The sequence below is a fragment of the Xiphophorus maculatus genome, chromosome 18 (assembly GCF_002775205.1).
Source record: "Xiphophorus maculatus strain JP 163 A chromosome 18, X_maculatus-5.0-male, whole genome shotgun sequence".
Lineage (NCBI taxonomy): Eukaryota > Metazoa > Chordata > Actinopteri > Cyprinodontiformes > Poeciliidae > Xiphophorus > Xiphophorus maculatus.
The window spans coordinates 10,775,512-10,794,209 of NC_036460.1; the positions used below are offsets into that span (position 1 = coordinate 10,775,512).

General features: G+C 36.9%; 1 protein-coding gene across 1 annotated transcript in view; it reads left to right on the forward strand.

Annotated features, from left to right (window-relative positions):
• Window positions 1–10,644: 10,644 nt before the first annotated feature.
• LOC102223213 (solute carrier family 12 member 9-like) overlaps window positions 10,645–18,698 on the forward strand; it is a 68,438-nt gene continuing 60,384 nt past the window's right edge. Inside the window, exon 1 of the mRNA XM_005805883.2 lies at window positions 10,645–11,229. Coding sequence (XP_005805940.1) covers window positions 11,010–11,229 — 220 coding nt within the window. The 5' untranslated portion in view covers window positions 10,645–11,009. The remainder of the gene's footprint in view (window positions 11,230–18,698) is intronic.

Consider the following 18,698-nt stretch of genomic DNA (forward strand, 5'->3'; position numbering starts at 1 on the left):
CATTTGAACTACTTCTCAGTCCAACACTCTTCAAAACATCTGAAAACGGCATAATTGAGAAACACTGTTGTGATGATGCGCTGAAAGTGAAGTGTATGAAAGAGTAGGAGCTTCTTAAGGAGACAGAGGCCAATTTCAAGATTTCACATTGCATAAAGTGAAATTTCTCTTAAAAGGGCAGTATTATGTGTGGCCCAGGCTACAAAAAATGATGGATCTGCAAATTATCTGAATAAACTTCATTTTTATGTTTGTTGTTCTGATGTAAGGATGGCTATCTATAAGGTTAACTCTACCTGGCTAGAAAAAAAAACTTCAATTATGGGCTATCCTGTGTGTTTTAGAGTTCCTCTAGTCCCTGTAAGGCCTTGGAAAGCCTAAAAGATGATTAAAAAATGGATTGATGTAACTCCTTCAGCAATAGATGACTCTTTTTGGAGCCCTCCCAAGTTATTGTCCACGAGTCACTTATAGAAAAATGTCTGCGATGAGAACCTTGTGAATTGTTTGCCACTGTTATTTCTGCCTTCTTGAGGCAAAGTGGATAATATGGGCTTATATTACACAAACAAAACATCTGTTCGCTACCTAAACATTGTTGTTGTTGTCTTGTCTGCTATACATTTGTTTGCATTTGTCCTAAAGGAAGATTTCCATTACTATTTTTATAATATCACATTCTTTTGTGAACATGGCCAAAAATCTGTGCAGGCCATGCTAGTGATTATGAAAGTGGCATAGACAGTGCTGGAACTTGGGCAGCGTCTACGCTAATCAAACTAAACCGACAGACGGATCTCTCTGACAAATATGGTCAAACGTTGTCTCAAACATGACACAGCTGATCAGCATCAACATAACTAGGTTAGTACGATTTCAGTTTTATTTGTTTTGGTGACACAGGGTGAAACATTAACTTTAGGCTTAGACAAACAGACAGTCTACACACTCTGAGAAGTCATGCAGTAACACACATCACTCACGACATAGCATTTTCTCAAAGTGGAGGTGAATGCTGCTCAGCACCATCTCCACCTGGTGTTTTAGGTGTCGATTTGATTGAGATTTAAGGGCATAAAAAAACTTGCTGAATGTAATAGAATGACTTTCGCCTCTTTGTGACCTGAGGTGATTCTTCTGAAAGTTCATGGAAGAGCGATGGGGGCCAAACAACCACAAGTGAGAGACACCATGCCTTCAAGGACGGGTTATGGCTTATAGCAGTAAGTTATCTACTTTTTTATGCCATGCTAATGACAAGGGTTAGTTTATGTGTAAACTTTGATATAAGGGATGATGTTACTAATTTGCTATGTATTATAATTAACACAGACGAAAGCTTTTCATATGTTACTTTTAAAGGGGATTCCCCACATATCACAGTGTTTCCTGACACATTACTGGTATTGTTAAAATCCCCATGCCCACTAATGGAATTTGCTAGTATGATTTCCTAAACTCATTCAATTTTAAGCACATTCATTTAAATGCAGTTGCCTAATTTAGCAGGAAACACGTGCAGAGACATCTGCGAAAGTGAATTTGACAAGGCAACTTGTTGAGGCAAGATCTATGGGTGGAATTCTGGCAGAAAGCAGTAACGACGGGATCAGAACGAGTGACACTGTTCACGCTGTTGACTTCAAGGCAGACTATTAACAATAAAAGGGGGAGGCAGTATATACAATAACAAATACAGATAGGTTATACTGTGGTGCAGCATAAATGAGCTGGATGGCAGCTCCTCCGTTACATCCACCATGTGCTGCTCCAGGACTGCTGCTGCTGCTGCTGCTGATAGGAGCGACTGTCACCCACCTGCCTCAAGTAAGCGCAAGACCGATTGCCTTTTGGTGTAACACTGACGCTAGACAGCGCCTGATGATGAATTTCAAAGTTGAGGTGAGGAATTACATTTGTTTTTCTTGCATAAATGGAATTTTGAACCTCTGACATGCAGGCAACATGGCTTGCTTTCTGTCATTGTATTACCAAACCAAGTTTATGTGTTAAAGTGAATGGAAATTAATCTATTCCGTTGTACATTTCAAGTAATCTGCTTCACTGTATCAGTGCATCTGACAAAACTTCAATATTGATGTTTTCAGGGTAACTGCTCTGACACCCTGCTCTCTACTGTTGCTGTGCCAAGAGTGGGTGTGAATTCGCCAGAATATAAAAATTACACAGTAAGTAATGCACAGCATTCTTAAACACTAAACCTGCGTTAATCACAAATCTTTCGCCCAATTGTAAACGTTGAAAGACGGTGCATTTTGCTGTTCCTCTTCTTTGTGATGAAAGAAGAAGCGGTTTCTGCTTTCCCAAATTCCTCCATGCAACCTGATAAAGTTACAACAGCTGGATCCAGGCTTTAAATAATATTTTTTTAAAGATCAACTATCAGTATTTTGAATGGCAGATCAGCTTTCTTTCTAAGGAACAATCAACAATTTGTCAAAGAAATTTCCACGACATCAAAACTTTAACCTGGATGAGATCGACCTCAAGAAATGTTATAGCCTATATCAGCAAAAAGTAGTAGCATGTTATGTTTTGAGTAAAAAAAAACAAAACAACACAGAGACGTTTTTCCAGAGAACTTGTGTGTGGCTTCCCTTGTGCTGTTGCCAAAATTCACTGCTCTTCCGGGTTGGCAAGAGCTGGTTTCTCGCTCATGACTGTCTGGCCTAGGATTTCAAGAACATATTTGTAGAAAACAAAGACAGAGCAACACGCAACTGCTGCAAAATCATATCAAAGACACAGTCCACAAGAAAAAATGTTCATAACAAGTGTGGGGAAGGAAACTGACCTAACTGCACTGCTGCCAAAAACCTGCAGATTTTGTGTTTTATTACGCATAAATGCCCCAGATCGTCAAGCTGATACACGTATATATATATATCTAGATATATATATATATCATGACATAGTCATGTCATCTCTCAGTCAGAAAAGGGTTATACAGACATACTTATATATGTATAACTTTTTTCTAAAAGTTAAATACAGGAATTTACAACTGGTGAAAATTAGGTCAAAGTTTAGGTCACATAGATTGAAATATGAATTTTTGTGCATGGGTCAACAATTTAAAGTTCTCCATTTAAATCATAGTGGCACAATAAACCAGTTCACTTGTCCATACTATTGTTTGGAATGACAGTCCCTCTGTTAGTAGGTGCTGAACCTTTACAACTATCACTTTTAGTAGTCATGTCATCATATTTGCCACCTGTTCTTATACTTTTGAGTCTATTTTTAGTTGTACAGAGGGTACAACATAGCTGTTGTTCATTTGTCTTCTTGCCACTGTTCTTTGAAATCACAGAAATGAAATGATATGACTAGAACAAAGTTATTATGGAATTATAGAAAAATGCTGCCATTTAGAACACTGGTTGATGATCCCAAAGGTACCAGCCTTAAGTACCAAGAATGCTGATAAGCATTTTTGTGTAAGCTACAAGCAACACCAATTAATCAATAATATGCACTCATCAGGCATAACATCATGAACCACTTATTAGTAGGTAGGTATGGAATACATCAGACATTGAACTGATGTGATGGAAGCAGACAAAATGGGCAAACAGGTTTAAATGAGTTTGACAGAAAGCTTACTGTTATGGCTTAAAGACTGAGTCAGAGAGCATCTCCGAAACTACAATCTGCGGGAGTGGATTCTAATCTGATAGTCAGATTCTATTCAAATTAGCTCAAGGGAGGAATGACTTTGAACCAAAGACAGGATTGTTGATGGGGAAGGTTCACTGACTGATGTGTGGTTTGATCTCAAAATGAGTTGCTGCAGTTTTCATGAACTCTCTGAAACCATTCATGCTGGTTGTGACAGTAAGGCTTCTGAATGCTCAGAGTATTGCAAGTTATTGTGGATGGGACCAGATAGTAATTTCAGGGTACACATGCTGTCACCTGTCCATTGCTAACAAGAGTTAGCAGTAACAACAGTTAGCAGTAACAACAGTTAGCAGTGGACAGGATCTGAACTGGATCAAAAAGGAACTGCAGAGGTGGTGTGAAGCTTTGGACAATGTTTTACTGGACTATTTTGAGGCCTTCCCTCCATTTGGATGTTAGTTTTGCACAAAATACTTCCTAGGGAATTTCTATACACCATGTGCTGAACAAACAAGCCTGCTTCACATGAACCCCGTTTTGTTTTAAGTTACTATGTCACTCTTTCAGAAGTCTTCTGGAAACTATCATGATGGTTGCCATGATGTTATGCCTTCTCTATTTACTTTATATTTTATCAGCTTCCATTTTGCATCTTATAATTATATATTACAATTTTGCAGAAACAAAATTCTAATATAAAATATCAACAAAACGAGGAAGAAAAAAATTTCAATCATTCATGCAGTTAAGTTGAATTAAAGTTCAAATGAGTCATAAATTAGGCAAACCAAGCGTAGCATGCACAACTGAGGCAGAACATAAACTGGCAGACAAAAGTGTGGTGGAGGCTGCCAACGTACGTATTAAATCAGAAGTTGTAATCAGTTCACACATTGTTGGTTGGTGAGATATGTTAATTGTTTCCCCTATTTTGACTTTGTGGTATCAGGCTACTTCAACTATGTAGCCATGCAGGCAGATCAGAATTTGCTCTTGTTCTTTTAGCTTGTATTGGAATTGGTCCATTATTTATTGTGGAAAAAGCTCAAATTTTCTCCCATTTGAAGATTTGTTGGGTCTTGCAATGCTAGCTAGCACAAGTGTGCTAGCCTGCTAATTTATACAATGAACAGCATTGGTGTCTATATCCAGATGTCATTGGGTGAGTCATGGGGTACACACTGGACAGTTCAGAGTAAGAACATGTGAAACAAAACCTGAAAACCTTGTAAATTATTGATATTGTTGCAGCATTGTGATAGTTGTATGTACATCTGTTTGTCTAGTTACAGGAAAAACTGTCTGAAGTGCTGCAGGACTTCCAGGCATTCCAAGAAACTATCAAACATCTTAGTAATCAAACCAGCGCGGAGTGTGAGGATTTTCTGGAGAAGTTTAATTACAGTATTAAGCATTATGTAATGATTCTCAAACACCACCCACAGGTACAGCTCAAAACATGTTGCCATTCTATATATGGGCATACCTTGAATTTTTCTCACATTTTGCCATGTCATAACCACTAGCTTCTAAGAAATTCATAAGGATTTTATTTGAAAAAACAAAGGCAATTGTGACATTGTGGGGAAGGAATTATGCTATTTTTTATTAGTTATGCTACTAGGAATTGTGCCTTTTTAAAATAAAAACCTGAAAATTATGGATGTGGATTTGTATTAACCTGCTCTAAATAGAAAAGCAGATTTATATTTATTTGAAATAATCGAAAAGAATAAAAAAATATATATTTTCTTTCCCTTTGACAGAAATGCGCCACTTTTGTGTTGGTCTTTCACATAAGATATTAACAACATAGATTGTTGATACATATAATGTGACAAAATGTAAAAAGGTTCAAAGGATATGAATATTTGTGGAAGACTCCGTTCTAGAACTTCGCAATCTCCAATAGGAGCAAATCGTTAAATATATAAATCTATGTAGCCTTTAATAGTTGCTGAGTTAAAAAAAAAAACTTTTTTAAAAGTGTAAAGAAAATCAAGAGTAATATTGATTACCATGAAGCAAAACTCTGAATGAGAGTACTGTATTTGTAAACAACAGAGCAAGATATTAAGCTGAATTTAATGTACCTATGTACTTGTTGTTGGATCCCTTGAAGGAGCAATTATTGCCCAACCTTTCCTGCCACTGTATCATTGGTAAAGAATTCATAAACTGATCCAAAGACCACAAGTGGATAATGACCGGTTTTAAAGCACCTTCTTCGTTGGTGATTCATCATTTAGGTTTCTTCTTTGGACTATTCTTTGCCTCGACAACAGCAAGGAAAACCTGAATTTCTATTGTCCTTAGACGCTTTGAGCTGCTAAGTTGTCATCCTGCTACTGGCACAGTGATGCATTCTAGGTCTAGATTTATGGCTGTTTTATAACGGCCAACATTATGGTACCTGCTTTGAGGATACAAATGGAGTGTTTACCAGAGACTAAATATTTTAGCATTGCTTTGAAAAACATAGCATTAGCTGTACTATTGTTTGCTGTATTTGAATAGGTGCTGCTGGCAAAGGAATAGAAGCTTGATGCTAAAATTGTGAGTCTGCTGATATATGTTTACAATTGATTGTTCATTGTTTTTTCAAAGCTCTACATCACTAAAAGTGACCTCTTGATGCATTTTTTGTTGCATCAAAATGCATCAAGAAGCTAAAGCTTAACTCTTTTTTACAACTACATAGAAAAACACATAACAAGTAGAGAATTAATACTGATATAATAAAATGCATTCATTTTCTCATATTATAAATTTTTCATTATCTTAGTATAAAACTGTAAGCGGTTTGAACATGTGCTAGATAGTAATATCTTATGTATTGTTGCTTTCTTACAGAAAAACGGCCCTTTGCCTACTCCAGCTTTGCCTCAAAAATGGGATGGAACGCAGAAACTTAGTGTAATCTGGAAAATATACAGCAGGCTAGTCACAAAGAAGCTGGAAGGAGTTGCTTTGAAAACTGAGTGCAGCCATTACAAGAAAAGGAATGTAAGGCAACTTTAACCAAAAGGACCCTAATTATATAACTGTGTTACCTCGGACCAGATTCAACACAAAGTTGAAGCCAGAGGATGCGTCATGGTGACAAAGATGCAAAAACACTTGGAACGAACCTATAGGAATCAATCTGCAGTCAAAGATGAAGAACTACAAACCAAGATAGCAGAACTGAATCATAGGCTGCACAATGAGGAAATACATATTTATTGGGACGTCAGATGTTCTTCTATGGACTGCTGTTTCACAGCATTGGTTTCTACACTTGGGATTGAGGGTTCTGGTGTTCTGGAGCCACGATGACTTGCTGGATGTCACCAATATGTGACGAACTTCCATTTGGCAGCAATTACAAATCCTCAATATTCCACCAGAAATAATCTAGGAAATGCAATTTCAGAATTTATTTTATGTAATACCATGCTAATATTTGCAACAGAGCAAATGAGGGACACAGACTTTTTTTTCATTTCATTTCATTTGTGTGGCTCAGTTATGAGTGAGCTATTGCAATCCAGTCACAAGTTTGCGGAGAAGTGGGCTTTCCTAAGCTATATCTGTAGTTTACAGCAGCAGATATGGCAGCTATAAGCTGCTATAGCTAACATAGACATTATGTTAGCTATAGCATAACATAATGTTTGTAATCTGGGAAATACAGATTACAAACACCATGACGTCACATCATGTTAGATTTTCTACTCAAATACTGAAATGATATGTTCACTGAAATGTCTTAGAACAGTAATATTTTAGCATTTGAAAACTGAATTAAATGATGTTGCAGGAAATGTTGAATTGATACAAGATATCAAAATGTTCGAACTAGTTAAGTTCCACAAACCTTTTCTACATTAAACAACAATGGTAACAGTAAAACGTGAAATGCCCATTGCAAGTATCCCTATAGACAAAATAGCTATTCACACTCTGTTTAATGTGACATTAGCTTTTATATAGATGCTAAGGCTCACCAACAAGGGCGGCATCGCATTGGGAGAGTCACAAGACAAATGACCTGTCAGTTTTGACCTGAACAAGTTTTGCATTGTTTATTTGCTAGAGAGTGGGTAATAGATGCCCCCTCGTGTATTGCATAGTGTAAGCCTGCTAAGCCTTAAATCCCAACTGGACAATGAGTTTAAAGTTTTCACTTAATTTGCATGTTTCTATTAATTCTAAACTATGGGAGTACTTCTTACAGTTTAAGGAATATTTAATGGATTTGATTATCTTTGGTTAAACTTTATAATTCTACACTGAAGAGGGGTCTATCGAAAGTACAATTTCATATTCATAAAACATTTGAAATTACACACAACACATTGAAATCTTTTCGATATTATGACCACCATAGATTGCACTTTTCATATTTTTTTTTAAAACTTGAACTGAATTCTTTTTTTAAACACTGCTTACAAATTCACAAAAACAGTTCCTGATTTGCCCCAATATACTCAGTTTTCTCAGAAATATAGGTAAAATCCTCTTGTATTGTCTCATGAGTGAATGTACGATAACAACCCTAGTATTTGTGTATATACTGTACATTGGCTCAGAAGAATGGGATCCCAGAGCTACCACTCACTGTAGTTTCTACGAGGCGCGAAAGACAAACAAGCTATTGTTTTAGATTTCAAGACTGAACTTAGACTGACAGGCTGCTCTGAAGCTAAAGTAGTGTATCTGAGCCTTAAACCAGCTTCAATATTTACTTTAACCATATATTGCACAATCAGCTCATAGTGCAGCCAAACTTTCACTTATAGGTTGTTAGTGTGGCCTCAGTCTCATGGAAACTAATCTGAAAAGATTATGGTTCTATTAGTTTATAATGTGATTATCTCTAAACTGTGAGTGCTTTAGACAAATGACCAACCCTTTCTGAATGTGCTTCTGCAGAGCCTTTTAAACTTGTAGTTTAAAGCTACTGCAATATTGAAATCAAACTGAGAGATTAGCGCCCTCTGTAGGTGCTAAAATGAGAAGTGCAAGTGGTCAGATTTAGACTCAAAATATTCATCATCCTCATCACTGACTGCAGAAGAGTTGGAATTAAATCACATAAATTGCACTCTGATAAAGATCTTGTGTTTTTTTTTAAGAACACAATTTACTTTAATCTGCAAATGATCAATGTAATATGCAGTTTAAAATGTAAAAGGGAATGTTTTCTCAAAGTTCATAACGAGGTGAAAGTCAAATGTGAAGTATGTATAACTGCAAAATGTGAACAAAAACATTTATTCTGTCTCTGTACATATAAGTCGAATGTATTATAACTTAGATCATGGGAAAACGATCAAGAACATGCCTGTATATGAAAATAATTTATCCGTATTACTTTCAAATTAATCCTAAAATGACTATCTGTGAAATGCAGCTGAGTGTGTACAGTTTGTAAACGTTAAAAGGCTGTGTTTAAGAAACACTTACAAACTTATGTGTTATTTATTTACTGACGAGGACTTTGGACTATTTTAACTGGACATGGGCCATTCTTCTGCTGTGTGCGGCTCTGTACCACTTGGATCATCACTTTCATTATTAGCGTTCAAAGGACGCGAATTTTTCAAAATAAAAGCTATAGAAATTAAAAAGAGAAATCAATGTGGACTTTTATTTTGACATATATAAAAAAAAAAAAGAAAAGAAAAAAACTTGTCAGCAAGTGCGTTCAGCAACGTAACCCTCCTATTGGCCCGACTAACTTCATCATATGACCGAAAGCAATAGGGTGGAAAATGTGAAAGCAGGAAATCTCAGGAAAGCCCGAGTGACAAGTGCGAAAGTAAAGTTAGTTAGAATAAAACAGGAAGTTTTGCATAAAAAAATAAAATAAGATATAATCATACATGGCTCTTTTAAACTCTTTCCTAGTTTTTTGTTTGGTTGTTTTGCAAAGTTTTATAAAATCATTGCCCTCTTCTCACTCCTCCTCTTCATCAACTGTGGATTATAGCTATATCACAAACAGTTTGTTTGTGTCTTTGTGAAGCACTTTGTGGTTTTAATATCTGTGACTGGTGCAATTTAGATAAATACTACTGAAGCACAGACCCCACAAGACATTTGGAGGTGTGTGTTTTTATCTAGCATCAAGAGGTCAGCAGCAGATCATTTTGGTTTGGAAGGTGGAGTATTCTGATTTAGCTGATCCCAGAGAAGTTACATTGGATTAAGGTCTTGGGAATCTGCAAGCCAAGTTAACAACTCACAATAGATGTTGTTTATTCCTAAATCATGTTTGCTTCTTAGGATGGCACATAATCCTGCTGAAGGATCCCACAACAATCAGAGAATGGTGTGAAAGAACTCCCACACCCAGACTGCAAGAAAATAACAACAAAGTAATTTGCCCACAACCCTTGGAAAAACATAAGTGTGTAGTGTATATATGGACATTGTGTTTTATTGTTTAGTAGTTTGCAGCATTTTGTTGGAATTTGGGGTGGGGGGAATTTCATTCAGATTTATCCTGAGATACTTGCTTTAGTAAAATGGGTCTGGTACCACCTATCACCTCCTAAACAATCACTTTGCCTCTGCCAGCTTGCGTTCTTCCTGATCTGGATCTTGGTGATATGTTTTTCCCAGGGTAAGTGATGCATGTAGCTAGGCACCCATGCAATGTAAAAAAAAACAACCAAACAAACCAACAAAAAAAAAAAAAACACAGCCAGTGTTTTTGTTGACGAATCTTTGACCCTATAAACAGGATATACTGACAGGATGTCCAGTTGAATCTAATTCGTCATTAGATGCTATTGTGAAGAAATAATCAGTGTTTTTGACTTCACTTGTTAATGATCATAATGCTGTGCCTGACAGCATGTCTAAGGTGATGAATTGTTTTGCTCTTATGAAAAAAGTTGCACTAAATCGTAATTGGTTTTATTGTGAAAGGGCAAAACAGAAGTTTGCAGCAGAGACACGCATTGACGTTGCGGCGTCACATGATATTCTATTCCGTATAATCAGAGAAATGACACAGAACTACCATGGCCTCGCGCAGGTATCCTGCCGGGGATTTTATCTAACATTTTATTGATAAACGATCGAAATTTGTGCATCAGCGATTAGGCCAAACACGCTCTATTTAACTTATTGTGTTTATGACCGAAGCACTTGTTTGTTTTGCTATGTAGATACTGAACTTGCATTTGAAGCGGCTGACAATAAGGACGCGTCAATTCTACAGGGTTTTTTTTTTAATCCATCGCAAGCATTTATTTGCAAACTCTTGAGCTGTCCTGACAAAATACAGCGATTTTTCCGTCCCTAAATTTATCCGGGTTACTTTTTAAAGTTCGAGTCGACCTAAGCGAGCATTTGTTTTTGTTTTTGCAATGACGGAGCGGACTCCTCTCCTGAACTACCGCCTTGTCGCCAGCGTCAATGAGTCCGAGCCGCTGTCTGCTCCTGCCAGCCGGGCCCCGGAGGAGCTCCCGGGAAGCCCTCGGCCCAGGTCCTCGCCGAAGGGGCAGCCCAAGAAGCTGTCGGTGTTCTTCGGTGTGGTGATTCCCACTCTGCTGTCAATGTTCAGCGTAGTGGTCTTCCTCAGAATAGGTGAGTGGTGGCAGCAGAAATCACTACACTCAGTTTCGCACCGAAGTAGTAGTCAACAGTAGTAGCCTGTCACGGTTTCTATATTTTACTACTTCTGTGGTTGTTTGCAGTAGTTTTGGGAATCATTTTAGGGCTAAGCAATTATAATTTCCATTTCACACACCTCGTTTCTGTAATCTGTTTGTGGTTCTTTCTAAAGTTCAAAATAACTTTCGCTTTTTGTAATAAATGGAACTGCTTAGCAAAGATTTAAACATCGTTAAAAAGTCAGTTTTTAAGGTTAAATGCAAACAGAATATCTCTAATTATTGTGAACTTGTATGTAAAAACAAATGCTGCTTTCCAAATAGTGCACTATGCTACAACTCCCTTCATTTTTGCAATTGTGCTCTGACATGTGGCACAATTATTTTGTTAGAAACTGTGGAGTACTCACTTTTAACCCAGAAAAGGAATTAGAACAAACTTGGAATCCAGAGACTATACTTTATTAGTCTTTAGCTTATATTTTAGAAACTGTAGAGTACTCACTATTTAGATGCAGAGAGACTCCTATTATTGCAACCCAGAAAAGGAATTAGAACAAACTTAGAATCCAGAACAGGAACATTTAGTTTTTATTATTACTTAGAATCCATGGAGTACTCATTACTTTTACAAATTTAGAGCACACTTAGAAAGCCCAGAGAATACTTACTTATACTTATACCTATCTAGCATCCCAGAGGTCCAGAGGATGCTTACTTACTTACACTTATTTAGCAACCCAGAACAGGGATTAGAACTTGGAACCCAGAAAAACTACCTCAGCAACTACTTTTTAGAGTCCTATTTGTCCAAACCAGAAAAGGAATTTGAACAGAGGATACTTACTTATCTACCAACCCTGAATATGAGTATCTAGTTTATTTACCTTGGATCAACATCATTAGCTTTCTCTTCTTTTGCTCTTTCTTTTGGTTAGTTATTTTGTTTGTATTTCCTCTTAAATCCTGTAAGTTTATTTCTTAGAGCAGTATTTTGTGAATCTCTTACTGTGTGCAGTAATAGATTTATAGCCACAAGGCTGATAAATTTTAGAGATCCTTTTGTTGTCAGCTCCGTAATTCAGAAAAACATGATGCTGCACTTTTAAGGCCATACTGACTATTATTAGTATTGATAAAATCTTTTCTGTACTTTACTTTCCCATGCCCTTATATGGAAATGCTTTGTATGTTCCATCTGTAGTATCAGGAAGCTCACCAGAGGTGCACTGCCTCCAATTTCAATTTCTCACCTAAATAATCATTGACTTCTGTATAAATAATGCAAATATGTCAATGGTTTAAGAGTTCATAAAACACTCTTTCCTTTAAAACTGCTATGACATTTAAGACTGGAGTTGTTTTACAACAGTTTTTGCCTCCCTAAGACTAGATGTGCTCCTAGCCTTTAAGTTTAACTGATCAGCACTTGAAATGGCAGCGCCAACTGCTAGTTAAAAGATTAACTACTTAATCTTTCAAAAAAATCTCACTTAAAAAATTCTGAATGATCCATTTAAGCTACAGCTTTTGAAAGTTCACTAATATTTCAGCAGCAAACGGAGACTGTCGTGACTTTATGCTGTGAAAATCACATTCGTAACTCAGGTTTAGGTTTTGGTACAGTGAGGACTTCATGTCTGATTGTAATCAATGAGATATACTGTAAGTTCTCCTTTTTCAGTAATATTACTAAACTAGAAATTATTCAAGCCCATGAAATCCATGCTGCTGCAGAGACCACAGTTGGATTTGCAGAACAATAAATCAACTTTTCATAACCAACTTCATCTTTTCTCCTCACTTTTCACTTCTGCTTTTCTTTCTGATTTTTTTGTTTCCTATAAGTTTTAACTCTTTCAGTATTCTCATCTCCTGTCCTCCCAGTTCCCCTCCCAGTTCCCCTCCCAGTCTCGTGAGATGTCAGCTGCTGAGCAATGGATACTCAGAGAAAAAAATCACACACACACACCCACCCACCCCGACTCACATGGGTATATGTAGCTGTTGGCTGAAGACTTTAGACATTGTAATCTCAAGTTGAAGTGTAAGATTGCACAGGAACTGTGAGTGGTTTCAGTGCGGATGTGAAACTACTGTAAATTTAACGGTTTGACAAAGTGTCTCTTGTCCTGACCTGGATATCTTTAGGGTGTACCACCAGAACATGCAGATGCTTCGCAAGTTGAGTTTATTTCAGTTGAGCTTGAAATTTCAGCTCTTAAAGGAACAAAGTGAATTTTGTTTCCTAGTGAGATTTGGGTTTGTGTCACAGTGGACCTGACTGATGGCAGAAACATGCTGATAGTTGCTGATCAAAGATTAATGAGTAGCGTTAAGGGTCTAAGTGGAGGAATGGTACGATAATGTGGATAATTTGTGTGTTTGCGATACAGTTCAAAGTGACTGATGTGACGTTCACCTTGATGAGATTCACAGCATTGATCAATAGGACAAATTTGACAAATGTTTCAATTTGGAAAAGCACAAGATCGACTTGGTCGCTTTAGGTTTATTTACGTCCTCTAATTATTTGGATATTTTAGCCTATATATTATCTACCGTATTTTTCGGACTATAAGCCGCTACTTTTTTCCACACTTTGAACCATGAGGCTTATAGCCCGGTGCGGCTTTTCTGTGGATTTTTCTTTAACCACCATGGAGCTCTTTAGCAGGACGTGAATCATTGGAAGCCAAACTTGGAAATCAAAGAAGAAAGTGCTCATTTTCATTTAGAACAAGCACATGATAGCAATAGACATGACTGAGAAAGGTTTTCAAACTCCTACGCCCTCATCATGGAAAGCACACGAAGAAGTTCATATGATATGGAGTGAAAATAGTCTCAAAATATCTGCCTGTGTAAAAGTATCTGGGCGTGTGCAAAAGTATTTGTGCGTGTGTAAAAGTATTTGTGTGTGTGTAAAACTATTTGTGCGTGTGTAAAAATATCTGTGCGTGTGTAATCCTGGATTTGTAAACCTTTAAAAATAAAATAAATCTTCTACACCTTCAAATATTGAAAAAGTACTCACAAGTCATCTGGTACACACACACAAAACTGCATTTACGCACAGATCCAGTTACAAGTGCACAAGTATTTTTGAGACTCATTTCACGCTTCAGGAGCTCCCAGATTTGTGTGTAGATGGTGCTTACATGCTAGTAGAAAGCTGCGTCATCTGAATTTTGCTCTGAATCTAGTGTTTTTATCCTCTAAACGTTTCTCACTGTGCTTGTACCGAAGTGGCAAATACGTTAGTTCGGTCGAAAACGGTGTATCTCAGCACTTCCTTACAATATCCCAAAATTATTTATAGACATATTGTACATTTTTGAGCGGTACGGGAGACTAAGTGGTCTGAAAAATGACCGCTGGGTGGCGGAATGGTTCGCTGGCCGGAAAAATAGGCAGCCAAACCAAGAAGCAAGACTGAGCGTCCCGGTGGTCTGCCCTCAGAAGTAAGTAGAAGCTAAACCTGCAGGCTTTGCTCTCCGATTATAATGAGACATGGAGTAATAATAAATAATTTCAGATTACGTTTTATATGTCTGGTATTTTGATACTCTGCCCTCTTCATATGTTTCTGTTAGCGGGAGCTAATGTTTTTGTGAGCTATGCTACTTTAGCTGTTTGCAGCTAAGTCCGTGTATTTTTTAGTGTCACACTCAGCACAGTTTGAGTCTTTAATCCATAAAAATTATCTCTGGGTGGTTCTTACAGTATCTGTTTTGCCCAACAGGTTCCAATCAAATTCCTAAGTCATGTTGCTGACTGATATTTGTATTTATAGTTTGTGAGATATTCTGATTTGCCTTCTACTTTATTCACTAAGTGAATATAATTAAGTGAAATAAATTGCCTTTCGATTCTAATTTATTGAATTTCTATGTGTATAAATAACATTTTATATTTATTTGTACACAGGACAAAACGACTGACTGATGGATTGGGTCTCGTGTTATTTTACTTTCTGGAGGATCAGGATCTTTCAGATCTCGTCTACTCTCTGATCTGATGGAGCTGTTGCAGGAACACACTGATCCTCCAACAGGATCCTCAGATCCAGGCATCAATGTCTGGTGTCCTGCAACATTTAGATATGTCCTGGTCCAACACACCTGAATTAAATGGCTGCTTAGGACAGTCAAGTTCCCCAGAGTTGTGTTAATGACCTCTGACCTCATGATTTGACTCAGGTGCGTTAAAGAAGAGACATCTAAAAGTTGGAGGACACCGGCCCTCCTGAACTGGAGCTAAAACCCTGCTGTACAATTTTCACTCAATTGTAATCACATTTACTTGCATGCAGTGGAAACTTAACCTGTGTTGAGGTATATGAGGAGTATTCATAGTGTCTTTACTTTAAAACCTTTTTGGTTTCCATTTGTTGAAAGTAAATAACAAACATTTACTAATAGTTTGACCACTGCTTTATGGCAGAAAAAAAGTTTGATGTCACAAATATATGATTTTAATAGAGGCATGTTTCGATTTATAATGTAGAAGGAAGAAGACAAAAGTGTTTTCTGAATTAACTTTAATGTTCATTTTACTGCACACAAAGGACAGATTAAATATTTAAGATCGCAACAAATCTGTTGAATCGTTAACAAAATAGGTTCAGATTAACATGGGTGGCTTCACAGCTATCTAAAGTTAACAATGACATGTCTTAAAACTTACATGGATGTAAGGATAATGTCTACCAACAGAACAGGTTAACTACTGTAGTTGTTTGAAAGGCGTCTTGGTCCAGTTGATGGCTCAGTTTGAAGCTTGAGGTTTTGGTGTTGAAACTCCCAGAATCTCAGCTGCTGCAGACTGTCTGAAGATACAGAAAAAAGTACAAATATACAGTTAGTGTTAGAAAAAATTTATGTCGATTTTCCTGAACAGCTGATGCACCGACAAATCTGACCTTGACAGAACATTGCTGAATCTGGAAATTACTTGAATCATTACAATGTATGTAGAAATTTTTCTTTTTATGTCGATCAAATGTTTATGCATTAAATGTTTTGCTGTGGAGGCTATTTTTGCAGTGGTGCTTTAAATAAATGCATAAAATATTTATTTTCTTAAGTATGTGTTTATTAGCTGTTAATTGTGACAAAATATCAATTGAGAAAGAAATGTACTGCTTGTAAAAATCTAAACCATCTGAATACATTTTACTATCTACATTAATCAACTTGAATTAAGACAAACGGCAACAGCAGGTTTGTCCTGGTTTGCAGATGAGGTATATATTTGTTTAATGGCCGATGAAATGGGGTCTCTGTTTATTTCAGAGATCCATACACAAACGTGGTTTAGTCTGAATATTCTGAAGGATGTGTGAATATGATGTGCCATGATGAAAAATTTTACTGTATGATAAATTGTTCCAGAAGTTCTCAACAAACGATAATATTGTTTTTATGAGACCATTTTTTGAGTAATATAATGGTAATGACTAAATAATAATGCAAGAACACATTCTCAAAGGTCATTAAACTTTAAATTCTAATGAACATTTAACACTGGAACTGGAAGACGTTTTAATATCCAAAATAAATAAAACTAATGAATTTTGAAGTCTTTGTAAACAAAATTGCCTTTCAAAATGAGGGCTAGTTGAGACCAAAGTACCAAACTGAAGACTTTTATCATCCAGTTTTTGGTAGAAAGAGAAAAAAAGAGAATCGATAAATCAGGCCAATGGAAATGATTGAGTTTGTTTTAATTTATCATCCGATTAATTGATTTATTGATTATTGTGACAGGCTTATGTGTGGACATTAGACTAAATTCTTAAATATGTTGAGAAGTCAACATAGATGAAGTACCTTTCAGTTTGTTCTGGTGAATAAAGTCTAGCAGCAGATGATGTTCTTGCTGGTCCTGCAGGAATTCAGTATTACTCTATCAAATATCTGAACATAAAAAGAAAGTAGAAAAACTGCCTAATCCGTTCACCTAAAGCTGACATCCTAGGCAAGGTGAGCATTAATTAAACAACCAGCCAAGAGACCCACAGTAACTCTGAATGAGCTGCCAAGAGCCACAACTCAGATGGGAGACTCTAATCTAATCTACCTTCAATACTGCTGAAGCAACAAAATACGGTTTCAGTGATGGTGACTGTCAGGTTTATACACCTAGAAAATCAAAATACAGGCACAAGAAAGGACAAGAGAGGGTTAGTTTCTTGTAGCTCACGAGAACAGACAGAGATGTGTTTCAGTTACGACCTCTACCTATTCTGAAAACACATTCTGCTGGACCTCTCTTTTTATTGAAAATCATCCCTAGTTACAATGCACGTTCCAGCTCTTATCAAAACATATGCAGCTGCAATGTGATTCACAGTTCCAGAAGATAAACTAGAACATTTACTATGAACAGTATGACTGTATAAAGTTAATCAGCACCATTATGCTATAAACTATCTTATTATAAACATGAAGAATAGGATGTCCTTCTGCTGAGCAGCCTTCCGATTAGACAAACTGGTGCCGGCTGTCTCCACATCCTTCAGCAGGGCCTCCTTCAACATACTCAGAAACATACTGATTAGCATTTATATAGGTTATTATTTTAATTCTATCAGTGGCCAACATCCATAACTGCCATAATCTCCTGAACATGCCTGCTGACTTCGGCATCATAAAACTAGATCAACCTGGGTTAAAGTTAAGACTGAAGATAAACTATCAAACTGTGCTGAGTGTGACACTAAAAATACACGGACTTAGCTGCAAACAGCTAAAGTAGCATAGCCCTTCGCTGCGTCCACAAACTGAGAGCGGTGGAGATAGCGGCTTATGGCCTGGTGCGGCTTATGGCGTGGTGCGGCTTATACAGTATATGTACATTTCCATTTTTTTGTTAAAAAAAATCTTTGTGGGTGCGGCTTACAGGGAGGTGCTCTCTATAGTCCGGAAAATATGGTAATTGATTTTTTTTGAGTGTAGTTGAGGCATTAACTCCTTGTTCGTCAGACTAAAGAGATTTCAAATTGGTTTTATGTTCCAGATAGCAATATATCTACGTTGCAAGCATGATGGTACGATGTCAGCCCTATTTGGCTGAAAGAAGCAACGTTTAAAAAAACCTGGCCTTATGTGACCATTAATGGCTTATTCAGTAATTAGTAGTTATGTTATTCTATTTTTTATTTATCTCAGTATTCCTACAAGCAAACATCACCAGTCTATTGATGGTGTTCTAAACAACAAGCAGTATTTATAAATGTGACACAATGGCTAACAGCTAATCTCTAACCAGAACCAGGAATGCTGGAAAACTTGAATATTAGTTCAAGTCTAAAACTCTTTATTTTTTGGATAAATTCTGGGCAGTTCATTTCAAAGCATATTCTGCCTCATCAGCTGGTTTTTGGATCAGTTTATTGTGAGTTGACTAAAATACTTTTCCAGCTACTTAAAACCTGGA